Source organism: Typopeltis vanoorti, chromosome 24 (assembly GCF_054136105.1).
Source record: "Typopeltis vanoorti isolate ZY-2024b chromosome 24, IOZ_Tvanoo_1.0, whole genome shotgun sequence".
Taxonomy (NCBI): Eukaryota; Metazoa; Arthropoda; class Arachnida; order Uropygi; family Thelyphonidae; genus Typopeltis; species Typopeltis vanoorti.
The window spans coordinates 40,170,836-40,187,908 of record NC_143572.1 but is presented as its reverse complement, the minus strand read 5'-3'; the positions used below and the strand labels follow the sequence as shown (position 1 = coordinate 40,187,908).

General features: G+C 37.6%; 1 protein-coding gene across 2 annotated transcripts in view; it reads right to left on the bottom strand.

The window, feature by feature from the left end:
* The window catches only part of Cog3 (conserved oligomeric Golgi complex subunit 3), a 195,956-nt gene extending 180,120 nt beyond the window's left edge, over positions 1 to 15,836 (bottom strand). The window contains exon 1 of one of the 2 annotated variants that reach the window (XM_090414006.1): positions 15,763 to 15,836. Coding sequence is in view for 1 of the 2 variants with exons in the window: in XM_090414005.1 (XP_090270131.1) it covers positions 9,730 to 9,912 (183 nt within the window). In the remaining variant the exon portion in view is untranslated. Of the gene's footprint in view, positions 1 to 9,729; positions 10,204 to 15,762 lie in introns of those variants that run through there. The other variant, XM_090414005.1, reaches the window with a different exon arrangement.
* Between the last annotated feature and the right edge of the window lie 1,237 nt (positions 15,837 to 17,073).

The following is a 17,073-nucleotide window of genomic DNA, read 5'->3' as shown; positions in this document are numbered from 1 at the left end:
AACTTGAAAAAAATTTGTATAAACAGGACTAATCCGTAGGTAACATTATACTGTAAAGGTTTTCATTTGTTTTTCATTTCCTGTTCATTTTATTCACACTTTATTCAAAAAAACTTTTTCGGAAAGGTGCCGAACATTTATCACTCACAAGAAAAATACTATCGGCCGGTCCTGCCTTTAGCTCTTTCACTAACAACCAAATCAAACAGTTTTTTTCCTATAGTTGGCCACAAGCACCTTCTAAACTTCATAACATATTTCCTCGTATGTAAACATTTCAGGAACTGTTTCAGCCTTTTGCCATTCACAAACACTACTTTCTCCAACACTGAACAATCTACCAGCTTCACAATTCCCTTTTTTCCTTTGTTACTTCTACCACTTCAAGCTTGAACTGCACTGTGTAGGATTTTCTCCGAGAAGTACTTCCGTCTTTCATGGGTAATTCAGATCTAATAACAAAATATAAACAAATAATGATTTACTTTATGAAATAGTGGAGAGGGTCCAGAGACGAGTGACCAAGATGATAGCAGGTCTGTGGAATGAACCTTATGAGAATAGGTTGAAGATTTGTGGGTTGCAGAAATTGGACGATAGGCGAAGGAGGGGTGATATGATTGAGACATTCAAATTACTGAAGGGTTTTTATAAGATTGATCCAGAAGATATTTTTGAAAATATGACTGGTGGTGGGAGCCATGCATGGAAGCTGGGCAAGAGCGTGGTTGACAAGGGTGTTAGAGCTAGGTTCTTTACTTGGAGAGTGGTAAATGAGTGGAATAAGCTTCCAGAGTCTGTTGTGGGTGCTGAATAGTTGTTCTTGACGTGACGTTAGGGCCTCCCTCGATGAGTCTGTCGACTCCTTGGAGTTTCCCGGAACAATAATAATAATATTTTAAAACAGGATGTACAGAATAATGTAACTTCATAAAATACAAAAAATGTACACCTACCTTTCAATTGTTGATGCAACTAGTTACAAGAGAATGATGAAGCCCACACAAGTTATCTTTCGGGTCACACAAAAAGTTGTAATGTCGCAGTGCTCCCCAATAATGTGAAAATTGTAAAATTTTGAATTTAAAAAATCGACCACTGCTACTAGCAACACACGTGCTTTTAAAGAATTTCTCCGTCCTCTGTCTGTACTTCCTAACTCTACCACTAGCTGGGCATGTGCATTATCGATACATCAAAAGGAGTGATGAAAATATTTGGGGTGCACATTATCTATCGAAAAATACGGTAATATATAGTTTTTTTTTTTTAATTCATTGATTCCATTGCAGATGAACACTGTGTGTGTGTGTGTGTGTAAAAAAAAAAAAAATATATATATATATATATATATATATATATATAATGTTGAGCCCATACACGAGAGATTGGTTGGTCAATCAATACACATATATGGTACATTAGCACCATATCCGTGTAGTGGGTTGGGAAAGGAGAAACTTGTTTCCATTTGATTTAAAAGCCTGTATATAGTATTCCTTGGGAAATGCATCAAGAGGAAGACTGTTTCACAGCACAGCAATAGCAGAGATGAAGGAGGAAGAAAAGAAACTTGATCTGTGGGTTTCAAGATGTACTGTGAAGAGATGTTGGGTGGCAGTTGCATGTGTTCCAATGGGCTTAGTACTAAGTAGGGATTGTTGCTATTTGAGATGAACATTTGCCATGGAAATATTTATAGAATACACAAATTGCAGAACCCAAATGTCTGTGCAAAAGTGGGACGAGTGAGTTGGTAAGAGATGGGTCATTAATCCATCTAACTGTCCTCTGTATTGAGTCAAGCATTTTGAGGAAGCTCTCAAAATGTGAGAGCAGTATTCAATAGCTAGGCAGAGTTCAGAGTTGAAGTAACATCTTGAGCGAAAGAGAAATACTAGTTTTTTAGAAGCTGAGGATGCAATGGTTGTGATGTGTTTATACCAGGAGAGGCTTGCTGTCAGCATAATTCCAAGAAGAGAAATCTCATCTTCTCTGAAAATTTGAGCTTTGTCAAAAATAATACTGAGAGAAAATGGTTCTTTTTTGTGAGAAATAAGAGAGAACTAGGTTTTACTAGCATTGAAATTGATGAGGTTATCTGAACTGCATTGGAGGATGGCTTGGAGATCAGAATTGAGGGCAATGGTGATTGATGTTATGTAGGTTGAGGTGAGTTGTGTAGAGTAAGATTTATCAAATGAAAGGAAGGAGTGCAATGTGCTGTCATCTGCAAAACTGTGTATTGGATTGGAGATCAACTGAAGTATGTCACTGATACATAGAAGGAAGAGGGTTGGTGAAAGAGCAGAACTTTTGGAACTCTGGCATTAGTTGAATGTTGAGAGGATAAGGAACCATCTGCGTGCACGTACACACACACACAGAAAGTGTCCAGACAGAAAGCTGGCAATACAAATGCAGAAGTCCTGAAATAGACCAAATGATGGCAGTTTACATAGTAAGCCTTTGTGCCAGATCCAGTCAAAAGCTTCAGATGGCCTTTGTCCAGAGATGGGTGATATATGTGAGTAGATCTCCTGTTGATTGGCAGTGACATAATCCACACTGTTGGCCATTTATTAGCTGGGTGCCTTCAAGGTAGTGTAGGAGTTGGGAATTGATGGTTTTTCTCCATTACTTTAGATAGGACTGAGGTGAGTGAGATAGGGCGGTAGTTAGAGACAGCAGTGATGTCACCCTTCTTGAGAATGAGTTGAATATAGGCCAATTTCCAGGCTGTAAGACAGACCAGTGGAGTAAGAGAGTATATACAGGCAACATAGGATAGGAGTCAGTTCTGGTGCACAAACCTTCAGGACCATTGGAGGAATGCCATCAAGGCCAGGAGCCTTTTTTTAGAGTCTAATTTGGACAATATTTTTCTATTCTCTTTCTCGCAAAAGGATATAGGGGGCATTGAATATTTGGCATCTGGAAATTGGCTTTTTCTGTGGGTGATGATGCCTCTATCATACCTAGATTAAAGTAATCTAGGTATGACAGAGGAGAGAATAGTGTTGGCCAAGAGTAATGACCAATTGCTTTGGCAAGAGTCCAAAAGGCTCAGCTGCCCTTTAGACAGGCTGCAAGTTTACTGCTTTTTGATCTCTCAAATTCTGTTTTGGAAGCATTGATAGTTTTCTTGCATCTATTTGGGCTTGAGAATATGCACTAATGGAGGATGAACTTTTGGATATGAGCCAGTTGTGGTATGCTTGATTTTTTTTTTTTGTACAACCTTGGCACATATTTTGGAGAACCAGGGTTTCGTTAGGGGATGGCAGTTCGAAGTAGTGTGGAAACGTATGTTTCCATACCAGTGAGGATTAATTTGATAATATGCTTAGTGCATATGTTTAGATTGGAAGACACAATAGTCCAACCATGCGAATGAGGCATAGAAGTCATGGAGGCTGTCCCACTTGGCACCATCATAATGCCAAACTACTCTTGTATGGGAGTGGCTGTGTAACCATTGTTGCATGGGGGAGATGAGCACTAGATTGTGGTCAGAATTACCTAGGGCAGGGGGGGGGGAACTACATTCACTTGTATTTAGAAGGGTTATTGGTGAGTGGTTTGGGTTATCTCGTATTCTGGTTGGCATTTGAACAATTTGTGTAAGGTCATTAGTGATGGCAAATGTTTCAGCATTTCTGCCTGCAAAATCTGTACAACTGGAGGAGGAAAGCCAGTTGGTGTTGTGGACATTAAAATCTCCTAGGAGGATGATTTCACTGTTAGGAAAGTGGGACTGGAGAAAAATCAATTTTTAAAGAGAGGAAATTAAAGAGATACGAATTATTAGATATAAACAGAAAATTAAAAACAAAAACTTAAACTTATAACTGGGAGGAAACCTCATGTCGCCTTTTAAGGAATATGAAGAACCAACTCTGGCTTCTGACCTAATGTCTAATCCTCACCTTTTCATGGTGCAACTTGTTAGGCATCTACCTGGATAATGAACAAATGAGGATGGACTAGCAATTTGGGATTTACCCAACCAAACTGTATTCTTATTGGCTTAAACCAAAATGTAAAATGATGGTACACCATGAGAGAATTTCATGCTAACTGGGGGCATCACCTGGTTAGACAAGACCCCTGTTGTTTTCATCAGGGAACCAGGGTGAACAGTGAAAAGTCAACTACTGGAACAAATCCCAACTTAACATCAGCAGAAGTCAAGATTGGTACTATCAACATAAGAAGCATCAATGGAAATGAAATGGAACTAGCAGAAGAATTGTATAAGTACCAAATCAACATAATAGGCGTGACTGAAACAAAGAGACAAAAACAGATGAGATATTTCTAAGTGATAAATACAAAACACTACATTCAGGCAATAAGAATCAGGAAAAAGAGGAAGTAGCGATAGTATGGTATATAACCTGCATACTACACTGTTCACTTGTTGATGCTGCTTGGACATCCAAAACTGAAACTGGATGTGACTTGTGCCATCATTGCCCTGTGGTTGGTCTGTATGAGCCTGGACAGTCTATATCGACCCTGGTCATCAATGGAATGTGGTTGGCCACCACCTGCTCACTGGGTGTTGGTACATCCATTGATGGTATACTCACAGCAGACTCTTGATATGGTTGCCCTCAAGAACCCTAGGGTTCTTACCACTTGGGCAATAGAATGACCTATCTGTCTTGCACCAATAATACATCCGCAATGCAAGCTAAGATCACCACATTTATCCATATTCGTCAATTGTGATACACTGCTGATAAGCCCTGATGCCTGCCAATTTACTGCCTGCATTCAGTTTGGGAATGTTTCACTTTGTGTGGGGGATGCCAGTGTCAACTTCCCATCGCTTCTATCTCTAATGTTTTGTCCACTGAGTGTACATTAGCCTCAAACAGTGGTCATTAATAGAACCACTGCTAAATTTACTTGAGCCTTTCGAGGAAATTAATGCTGCTTGAATTTTGGAAGTACTCCATTATTATGACTCTGAAAATATATTTATCTAAAGATGAAGATAACAAAATTTTTAAAAGACCAAGAACAATGAAAAATTTTCTGTGAAGGAATTAACAGAAGATTTGATACTTTATTCAAAAATAAATATTATATTATTTCTATATTAGATCCAAAATTTAAGCTAGCATTTTTAAAGTCAGACAAACTTAAATTATGTTAAAAGTATGTTAATTAATGAGAAATCTAAATATGATTTGAAAATATCAAGCAATGAAGAAGCCAATAACATTCCTTTATTTAAAAAAAAAAAAAAAAAATTCAGATTTCAGAAAATAAGATTGAAATGAAAAATAAATATGTGATAAATAAATACTGTGTTACATATCACAGCATTTTGATGATATGATATATTATGAGAGCATCTCCTTTCTTCTGTTGTATGGCTATCAGAATGAAAGCAGCATCAACTGCAGAAAAACATTAATGATGAGATGATTATATACAGGGTGTTCGGGATAAATTTGACATATTTATAATTAATTATATTTTTCCGTAAGTTACATGTATTAACACACACTTCTCTTCATTTAAAAGTTTGGACCCTTCTTCATTCATATACAAGATGTCAGAAAGGATGGATAGCTGGAACCCACCTGAATCATGGAAGAGAATAACTTGTATCATGATGATTTGTGCCCGCCATCAAAATAAGGATATTACGACTGCTGCCCAATGCTCCCTGAATACAGTAAAAACAATCAGGCATGAACTAGAGACTTGCAATGGTGACTACGAGGATGTAGCAAGAAGAAAGATCCCTAGCAGACGATCTGATTGCGTTCGTACAGCAGAATTCCTCGCAAATCTGCAGGAACAGGTGTTGAAGAACCCTGGCATTGGAATTCGGGCTTTGTTCGTGGAGTTGCTAACTGTAGTCAAGCCCTGGATAACAAGGGTAGCCAATGGTAGGCCGTATGTATGGCAGCAGGATTCGGCCCCTTGCCACACCTCTGGGAAAAGTCAAAAATGGTTGTCTGAAAATTTCTACGACTTCACCAGTCCAAATGTTTGGCCTCCAAACTCCCCAGACCTTAACCCCATGGATTATTTTGTATGGGGCGCAGTTGAAAAAGACACCAATCGCACTTCCAGTAATACAAAAGCCCAGTTAATGGATAAAATTAAAACAGTTTTTGCGGCCCTTCCCAGGGAGACTGTAGCATCAGCTTGTTCGAGGTTCCGAAGCAGAATTGAAGCTGTGATCGATGCTAATGGTGGTTATTTTGAGTAAATCTTGTTGATAGTATTGTAATTAACTCTGCCTGTAATGTTTTTTTGTCAATTCATTAAATTTAATAGATACAAAGAAGATTTTCTTTTTCCTTACGAAACTGTCAAATTTATCCCGAACACCCTGTATTTTACAAAAAATTGTTAAAACCAACTCACAAGTGATGTGATGTTAATTCACAAGTGATGTGAATAAAATGGAAAATTATGCTGCTCATTTTGAATGAAATAACAAGAAAATTTCTTCTAACACTAGCTACTGGCATATACAGTAAGACGGTTTTTTCAGAAGCTGAAAATATTTATGAAGAAACCAGAAATATACTTCTTCAAAAACACACCACAAAATTGCTTTTCCTACAACACAATTTAACATAACTTCATTTTTTTAAATTAAATTATTAAATTCGTTATAAATCTCTATATTTAACAATTTAAAATCAAACTCCATTAATTTTTTAATCTATTACTTTAGGAAATAAGAGCAATGTTTTTTTGAATTATTTTTATGCTGTATTCTTTCTTTTACTAAATGTTTCTTTTCTAAAATTAAATTATTGTTTTATTAAACTTAAAAAATGTAAATTTCATTTTTGTACATTCAGATGGTTGCACTTTAGGTGAAGTATTATCACATTTTAAAATCTTTCTTCAATTTTTTATAAAATCAATTTTAATGAGTGCATTTTTTGAATCAAAGTTTTTATTTATTTTATTATGTGGCTCTCACCCATGAAAGATTTTTGAAAACCTAAAGCACACTGGTACAATAGATGGGTTTAAGAATTTTTTGTAATATTTTTTTTTATTAGCCTCATATATATATTTAATTTTTTACATAGTCCATAAATCTAGCTTTAGAGACCAAACATGGAACTTTTTAAAGCCATTTCTGGCCTCCAATTCACTTAAACTCTTAGCTTACAGCTCACAAAGTTCTAATTTTTACAGAAAAAGAAGAAACTTTACAGGAGGAGTTGAACTTTTATTTTAGTCACACATCTAAAATATAGTGCATGTGCTTCTTCAATATGAGTCATGGTTTTTTGTTTGTTTCGAGGATATATTTATATATCCTCGAAATATTCTAAAAAAAGCAAAAGCGGATTATGAAAGGAAACTAGCTATGCAAGCTAAAGAGAATCCTAAACAGTTCTTTCAATATGCTGCAAGCAAGAAAAAAACTGTACACAGCAAAATGATTAAGGAATGACAATGGTAAGGAGGTCACTGAATCAGTCAATATAGTGGAGTTACTGAGCAAGCACTTTGCAAAAGTATATCATCCAGGTGGTGACACTGAACAAATGAAGGAACCATTAGTTTATACGGGAATTGTGATGAACGAAGTGGAGGTGAATAGTCTATTACAGAACCTTAATGTGAATACATCTGTGGGATTGGATGGTATACCAACACGGGTCTTGCGTGAAGCGGCTAAAGAATTATCAGTGCCCTTGACCATGTTGTTTAATCTGAGTCTCGGGTCTGGTTTAGTCCCAAAGGTGTGGAAAGAGGGGAAAATAGTTCCACTGCATAAAGGAGGATCCAAGACTACGGTTGCAAATTACTGACTGATCAGCATATCAGGAGTCGTTGTCAAGGTTTTGGAGAAAGTAGTCAAGGGAAAAATACAGGAATGGATTGATGAAAATGAGCTACTGCACAGGGGACAGCATGGCTTTGTGAAAGGTAGATCATGCTTCAGTAACTTGCTCAAGTTTTATAACACGGTGACGGCTGAACTGGATAAGGGTAATGAGTTTACAGTGATACTGCTGGACCTGGCTAAGGCCTTTGACAGGATACCACATGGAATTCTAATCCGTAAACTGCAACATATGGGAATGGATATAGGGTTGGTGAGATGGATAGGAGGGTGGTTGGTTGGTGGAGAGATATCAGAGAGTAGTTTATTCAGGAGTAGAATCCAAAAGAAGGCCTGTGACTAGTAGTGTGCCACAGGGTTCTGTTCTTGGACCACTGCTGTTTAATTTGTTCATTAACGATATAGGGAAGGATCTAAGAGGAACAGTTCATTTGTTCGCTGATGATGCAAAGTTGGGTAGGGCAATAGTGAATGCAGAAGATGTCAAAATCTTGCAAGATGACATGGATAGATTGGAGTTCTGGGCTAAGGAGAATGGATGTCAATTTAATGTGACAAAATGTAAGATTATGCATTTTGGGGTGAAAAGATTAGCAGCAGTATACCAAATTGGTGGAACTGTACTCCAGGAGAATGATGAGGCCAGGGACTTGGGAGTGTTGGTGGATAGGAAGATGAAGTTTAGGGGGCACATTGCAAAAGTAGCTAAATCAGCTCATCAACTCACTTGGTTGTTGAAAAATACCTTGACGAGCAGAGACAAACAAGTTATTGTACCTCTGTACCGAGCCTTGATAAGACCTCATCTTGACTACTATGCCCAGATTTGGTCACCTAGGTTCCTTCTTGATGGGGAAGAGTTGGAGAAGATCCAGAGGTGAGTGACTAAGATGATAGCAGGTCTACGGAATGAACCATATGAGAAGAGGTTGAAGATTTGTGGGATGCAGAAATTAGTTGATAGGCAGAAAAGGGGAGATATGATTGAGACATTCAAAATGCTAAAGGGTTTCTATAGGATTAATTCAGAGGATATTTTTGAGATCAGGACTGGTGGTGGGAGAACTAGGGGACACCTATGGAAGCTGGGCAAGAGTGTGGTTAGCAGGAGTGTTAGAGCTGGGTTCTTTACTTTTGGAGTGGTAAATGAGTGGAATAAGGTGCCAGAGTCTGTTGTGGGTGCTATGACGGTGAGTAAGTTCAAGGCAAGGTATGATAGATACTGTGAGAATGTCGTATAGTTGTGTGGACATGATGTTTAGGGCCTCCCTCAATGAGTCTAAGGACTCCCTGGATTCGCCCGTAATAATAGTAATAATAATAATATTTCATCACAATGTTACATGAAAGCACCCAGAAATTCATTTCTTTATTTGTGTTACCTCTGAAAGTTATCACAGTATACAATGTTCTTCAAAGGTAACTTGCATCACTACTGCTTACAGTAATTGGCAAGGAAGGAAAGGAGACCGTTGCAAACTAAATAAAATAATTATGCAACTTACAATCACAGTTTTAATTCAGAATCCCTTTTCAAGTAATGGGATAATAGATTAGAACTGTTTCTGACCTTGGATAAACCTCTGTATTAAGAAATAGATGATTATAAATGTATTCAAATCAACAGCAAAACCAGACATGAAAATTTAAAAATACATATATTAATTTTATTTTTATAATTAATAAATTATTGGTATAATAATGCTATGTTTTGCATAATCAACCTTAAAATTTCGAGAGAAAAAAAATGTCGATTTTTGATATTAATGTGAAATTTTAAGAGTAATTGATCGAAACTAAACTTATAACACTTTCAGAATAACTAATGCAGATATGTCAAGTTATTTGAAATAATTCACTGTCAATAAACTGCTACCACTTACACCGTCCGGAAGAGGCTTTAAATTAACATGGGCACAGAGTGATTCGACACTGTCCCTCTGTTTTGGCCCAAGATAAGCAAGAGGATCAACATCCGATTCCCACTCATTAAGTTTTGCGGTAACAGCATTCCCAAATACCTGCTTCTCCATATGAAATTTTAAAAGGCGTGCATAAATTACCATACAACAGATGACACATAAAGACGATATATTTCAGAAGCTAATACTGCACACGTTTCCTTCTGAAAACACTCATATACCATAGTGAATATATGCATGATAATACACGGAACTGTTTATACCTAACAAAATAGGTGGTTCTTTAATCATAAATTGAAAACAGAATAAACAGCTTTCGAAAACTAACAAGAAACAACACTAAACGTGCCATAAAGACGTACAAATAAATAAATACAGTACAACCTTAAATCAGTATAGTAAGCGAACCGGAGAACAAATGCGTCACTTAGCGGAGAATAAATTAACAAAAGAAATTAGTGTAAAATCAACATAGGGTACCGTATATCTGCAAACCAGTCATATAGAAGTTTACGCAAAAGAAATAGAAAATTCACATATCCTAGCTGCTGCTGTCATGCCCAAGTGGAAATCTCAGTTAATAGTCAAAGATAATCCTGATACAATGAATGTCAAGAGAGGAATTTTCCAAGGGACTCATTATCACCTCTATTGTTTCTTTTATTTTATTATCACCTAGCACCGATTCCTCTAACATTAATTCTGAAGAAAACTAGTTTCGGATATCAAACATCAAAGTAGGTAGAAGATCTCATTTGTTAAACATGAATGATTATAATCTATCACTGCTCAATGGTGTCCGATTCTTCAGAGAAGACATTTGTATAGAATTTGGACTTTAGAATTGCGCAACACTCTTCATAATTCGAGGGAAGATTACAGGCGACGAAGAAATTACATCTGCAGATGGAAGGAAAATTAAAAACTTGCCACAACATGATTCCAATAAATTATTATTATTATTATTATTATTATTATTATTATTATTATTATTATTATTATTATTATTATTATTATTATTAAGGGCAACTCCAAGGAGTCCTTACACTCATCAAGGGAGGCCCTAAACATCATATCAAGAACAACTATTCGGCATTCGCACAGTATCTATCATACTTTGCTTTGAACTCATTTACAGTCATGGCACCTACAACAAACTCTGGCAGTTTATTCCCCTCATTCGCCACTCTCCTAAAAAACCTAGTTCTAACACCTTTGCTAACTACACTCTTGCTCAGTTTCCATGGATGACCCCTAGCTCTCCCATCACCAGACCTGTTCTGAAAAATTGCCTCTGAATTAATCTTGTAAAAATCCTTCAGTAATTTGAATGTATCAATCATATCACCCCTTTTCTTCTATCAACCAATTTCTGTAACCCACAGATATTCAACATGTTCTTGTATGGTTCATTCCATAGACCAACTATCATCTTGGCCACTCGCCTCTGGATCCTCTCTGCCGCATCAAGAAGAAAGCCAGGGGGCCCAGATCTGGGCACAGTAGTTAAGATGTGGTATTATCAAGGCTCGATAAAGAGGAACAATAACTGGCTTATCTCCTGCTCGTCAAAGTATTCTTCAGTAACCAAGTGATCTGATGAGCTGATTTAGGCACTTTTGCTATGTGCCCCCAAACTTGAATTCTTTAGGCAGACTAATTTAAATTCTGAAGTCAAAACGAAACAGTGTTTAAATATCTGAAAAGAGTTAGAAGAGTTCTAAAGTCCACACTCGTTTAAGGTTACATTGTAATCAATGAAGGCAATCAGCAATCTAGCCATTCCTGTAATCAGATACACACAGCAGAGATAATCAGCTGGACACAAGCCGATTTGGAACACTTGATCGTAAGACACGAAAATTAATGACACTGAATCATACCCTGCACTCACACAGTATTTGGATCGGTTATACATAGCCAGGAAAATTGGAGGACGTAGTCTTTTGCAAGTCGAACAGTAAAAGAAGAAAATCGAGCGTTGAATGATTACATCGTGGAAAACACAAAAATAGATGCTAATAAAAAGTTTGGACTCTAGAACTTTTCAAACTCTTTTCAGATATTCAAACACTGTTTCTTTTTGACTTCGGAACTTAAAATAAGTCTGCCTCAAGCGAAGGTTGACAGTTTCTTAAGTTGGCAATGGCTTCAGCAAGGAAACATAAAGAAAAAGACAGAAGACATGATACTTGCAGCTCAAGTACAAACTACGAACGAATTCAGTAAAATGCGAAGAGAGAAAAGATGTGTAATGATAGAAAATGCCGACTGTGCAGATCTGAAGAAGAGACAGTCGACCATCTAATTAGTTCTTGCAGCAAGATTTCTCACACAGACTATAAATAAAGGCATGGTTGGCTAACAAAAGCTGTATACTGGAAATTGTGCAGGAAATATGGTTTCATAACTTACAAAATCACTTGGGAAAACACAGTCGAGAAACGTTATTGAAAATGAAAATGCAATGATATTACGGGATTTTAAAATTCAGACAGATAGACATCCAGAACATAATATGCCAGACATCATTGGTCTTGCAATAACATCTGCGGTTTATTGATGCGCAATATACAGTACAAGAAAAGTGCATGAAAAACAAAACAAGTATAGACATCTGGAGATTGAAATTCAACCAGTTTGAATCAAAAAACAACAACAGATCGAATTAATGGAAGTTTTTTTTCACTTGGCTATGCTACTGATTATATATTAGGTTTTATCCATTATCCAAGTGTAAGCAAACAAAGTTTGCGACTGAAGTACTTTCAGGACTGGGGAAAATCGTGGGAAAGATGGTAAAAGTTCTCATCACTTGCCTTAGTATCTCCCATAATGCAAAGAACATCTTGCGGACATGTATAGTGCTATGCATTGAGGGAAGGGCCACTACCGGTTTCGGGATTTTTGAGGGTTTGTCAGTGTGGAGCCAGATCTAGAGATGGTGATACTAAGGTGGTAATAATGGAGAAGTCACATTGGGTCTGGCTCCTACGGATGAGACCTCAATAAAGGTCAAAACCGGTCTGGGTAGTGGCCCTTACCTCAATGCATAGCATTATAGATGTCAGAAAGGAGGAATGTGCTTTGCATTATGGGAGATACTAAGGCAAGTGATGAGAACCTATACCACCTTTACCACGAGTTGCCCCAATCCTGAAAGTACATCAGGAGCAAACTTTGTTTGCTTACACTTGGATAAAGGATAAAATCCAATATATAATTAGCAGCATAGCCAAGTGAATAAACTTCCATAACCTTATCTCTAATCCAGAGAATTTTAATAATAGGGTGTGATATCCTTTGGCAACTCGTATAGGTAAATATGACTTCTCCATTACTTCCACCTTAGTATTGCTACCTCTGGGTCTGGCTCCCACTGACGAGACCCCTAAGGATTAAAAACGATTGGAAGCTCGGGTGATGGGTAGCTATGCTGTTGCCAATGAAGTTCTAGATGAGGCTTGGCTGTTGCTGTTACCCAGGTAGAGAGGTAATGGATGGCAATGCTGTAGCCTAGGGGTATTTATCCTTTCAGACAGTGCGGGCAGCATTAAAAATTTCAATGAAACCCTCGGGCCACTAAGCTATTCTATGGTATTTAGAATTGTAAGATTCTTTTCAGATTCACAAGGAACGCTGTGCATTTGATACTTTACATAAAATCATATAAAAATAAACAAACTCAGGTTTAAGAGCGTAGGTAGGAGTCGAGTTCATGATAAGTAAATGCAATCAATACTTGAAAAAATAGAATTTAATGAAGAAAACATTCATTTTTTACACTATCAATGGGCAACTTGGCAATGTTTCTACTTGACCAGCTTGTCGATGTGCATCAATGTTGGAAGTCGCTATGCTCAGAGTTTTCTCGAGATGTCGGTCTGTAATCTGAGTTCTTGTCTTGGACTTCACATGCTTTATTCTAGAGAAGAACTGCTCACATAAGGTGCTGCCCAAACAAAGCGGATTTCTTCAAAGCATTCCGGCGAAGATTAGGGAATGCGTCCTCAGAAATGTAGTCTTTGTAAAATCTAAGCAAAGGCACATTGAATAATTTTTCTCTCAAAGAAGAGTTGTTTTGGAGTTCAAGCAGCTCCATTTGTACTGAGCCTGGCATTTCTGCAGCATTGACACTGAATGTCATTGAAAATAAATCTAAAAGACTGTTGGTTACAAAAATCACTAAATCTCACTTCGCAACATGGCTAATTTTGTAGCGTATTCATCGAGAGACGAACAGTTGGATTCAGCGAGAAGCTGAAAATGCGTTGTCGTTTTTTTTGCGAGTTATGCCTCCCAAAGTTTGAGCTTGGCCACAAAAGCTTTGATGTGATCAAACAGAGTGTGCATCAGTTGATCTTTCGATTGTAGCTGCGTAGTTAGGTCATTCATATGCAACGAGATGTCGGTCACAAAGGAAAAGTCTGTCATCCACTTCGGATCATTAAATTCCGCAATCGGACTACCCCTTGATTTGCATGAACTGCTGTATTTCGCTCCTTAGGTCAAAGAATCTTTTAAGAACCTTCCCTCTGCTCCACTAACGCACATCACTATAATAAATCATATCGCCCTGATCCGCTTCGCACTCTTGTGTCAAAAACTCTTGGAATTAACGATGATTCAATCCATTTGCCCTAATAATGTTGACGAGAGTCACAATAATGACATTCTCAAATCCAATAGTTTTCGCGCACAAATTCTCCTGGTGGATTAAACAGTGGTAATGGACGAAATCGTTTCCTTCTAGTCCCGGCTCTTTCCGTAGCAGCGCAACAAACCCTTCGTTCTTTCCCACCATAGCAGGGGCACCATCAGTTACCACACTCTCAAGGTTGGTTAAGCTGAGGTCGAAACGCTGGAGCGTTTTCTTGGCTGCTTCAAGAATATCGATGCCTTTCATATTTCTTTTCATAGGTAAGTTCTTCTGTCACATTGAATTGTTAATCAATGCCATGGACAAAGATAGCAGTTGTGCTGTATCCTTCACATCTGCACTCTCATCGTTCGGACCACCGTTGGGTGATCTGGCGGGTCTCATGAGTTTTTAGAGAGGTAACCCTGCACTTAATACTGGGAAACCGGTCTGGGTATTTGCCCTTTCCTCAATGCATAGCATTATATATATCCGCAAGGAGATGTGCTTTGCATTATGGGAGATACTAAGGTAAGTGATGAGAACTTATACCACCTTTGCCACGAGTTGCCCCGTCTTGAAAGTACTTCAGGTGCAAACTTTGTTAGCTTACACTTGAATAAAGGATAAAACCCAATATATAATTAACAGATCGAATTGTCATAAGAGCATTAGGAGCAATATCAAGAACATTTATGAAACATTTGGGAAAGTTGATTCTCCTTATAACATCTCAAATGCAGAAAATGTCACTTTTATGGAGAGCTCACTCTTTACGATGATATTTAATCAAATCGTAGGACTTTGGATAAGGTCCGAATTGTACTCATTTGCCAATCAAATATTTCGTTATGCTCTTCATGTTTCTTGTCACTCTTTGACTGTGAAGTATAATAATAATAATCACAATAATTATCATAATAATAAGCATGTATAATAATTACGGGCTGCTTCGACTATAATAATAAAGATTGAAAGGAAGGAGGTGCATTGCAGGATGGAAATAGGATTTGTACAATTTAATGGGATACTTGAAACCAGCATGTAATGGAGGCTCAGAGGGATTTGAAGGTGCTGAACTAGTAATAACATTGGAGGAAGTATCCATAACTATGGTGGCTACCTTGCCTGCCATTGGGGAAATTGATCGTGTAGTCTTGTTCTGGGAGTTTGCTAAAAATGTGGATTTTTGGTTAATTAGAGATTTATCTGGGACTATAAAGCTGGTGATTATTGCAGGCTATCGAGGCAGTTCGGAGCTGTGCAATGGCATTAGGAAATACAAGGAAAGAACGCCATTAGTGTATGGGAAATGGTCAGGGATTGTTTGAAGGAAGCAGTATCATACTTCTTACCTGGAGTCAAGAGAATAAACCGAGTAGGGATTAAATGGATCAGTAGTGATATAAAGCAGGAGCTGAAAAGAAAAAAAAAAACATTGTAACGGGAATATAAAGAAAAGGGTCATAGGCTGGGGGGGTATGATAAATACGTTTAGGTTAACAAAGGGATTCTATAAAATTTACCGAGAGATTTTTAATACACAAAGAGTAGCGCGCGAGAGAGAGAAAACTAGCTGACACCCCTGCAAGTTGTGTAGGAGGGTAGTTAGTAAGGGTGTAATGTGTGAGAGCTACATTTGTTTGCTTAGACATTGGTGAATGATTTGAATTGAATTGTCAGAGACACTTGTGAGTGCCCTGGGAGTGAATGAGTTTAAGATGAAGTATTATTATTATTATTATTATTATTATTATTATTATTATTATTATTATTATTATTATTATTATTATTATTATTATTATTATTATTATTATTTTAACGGTGTCTCCATGGAGTCAAAAGACTCATCGTGGGAGACCCGACATCGACACACTAACCATTATTTACACAATACCTGTCATACCTCTCCTTAAATTCATTCACAGTTGAAGCATTCACAACCAGTTCTGACAAAGCAAAATCTAGTCCTAACACCCTTGTTAACCACACTCTTACACAATCTGCAGGGATGGCCCCTCGTTCTCTCACATCCTGCATTGGTCTTAAGAATATCATCAGTATCAATCCTGTAAAATCCCTTTAACAATTTAAATACCTCTATCATATCTCCTCTCCTACGTCTATGAGCTAGTTTTTGGAGCCCACAGATCATCAATCTATCCTCATAGGGAACATCCCACAGACCTGCAACAATCTTTGTAACCCGCCTCTGAATCCTCTCTACCACTTCCGCATCACCAAGAAATCCTGGCGACCAGATCTGTGCACAATAGTCCAAATGCGGCCTTATTAATGCCTTATAGGTGGAACAATAACTTCCCTGTCCCTGCTTGTTAGTGTGTTCCTCAACAACCATGTAATTTGATGTGATGTTTTGGCAATCTTAGCAATATGCCCTTTAAACTTAAGTTCTCTGTCCACAATAACTCCCAAGTCTCTTGTCTCATCAACTTCCTGCAGTTCAGTTCCGTTAATATAGTAAACAGCATGCGATGTCATCCTCCCGAAGTGCATCACCTTACACTTAGCCACGTTGAATTGAACTGACAGCCATTTACCTCAGTTCTTAGCGTCAGCCTATTTAAGTCATCCTGTAAAATATCCACATCATTTGAATTGATTATCGCTCTTCCCAATTTTGCATCATCAGCAAACAAGTGGAT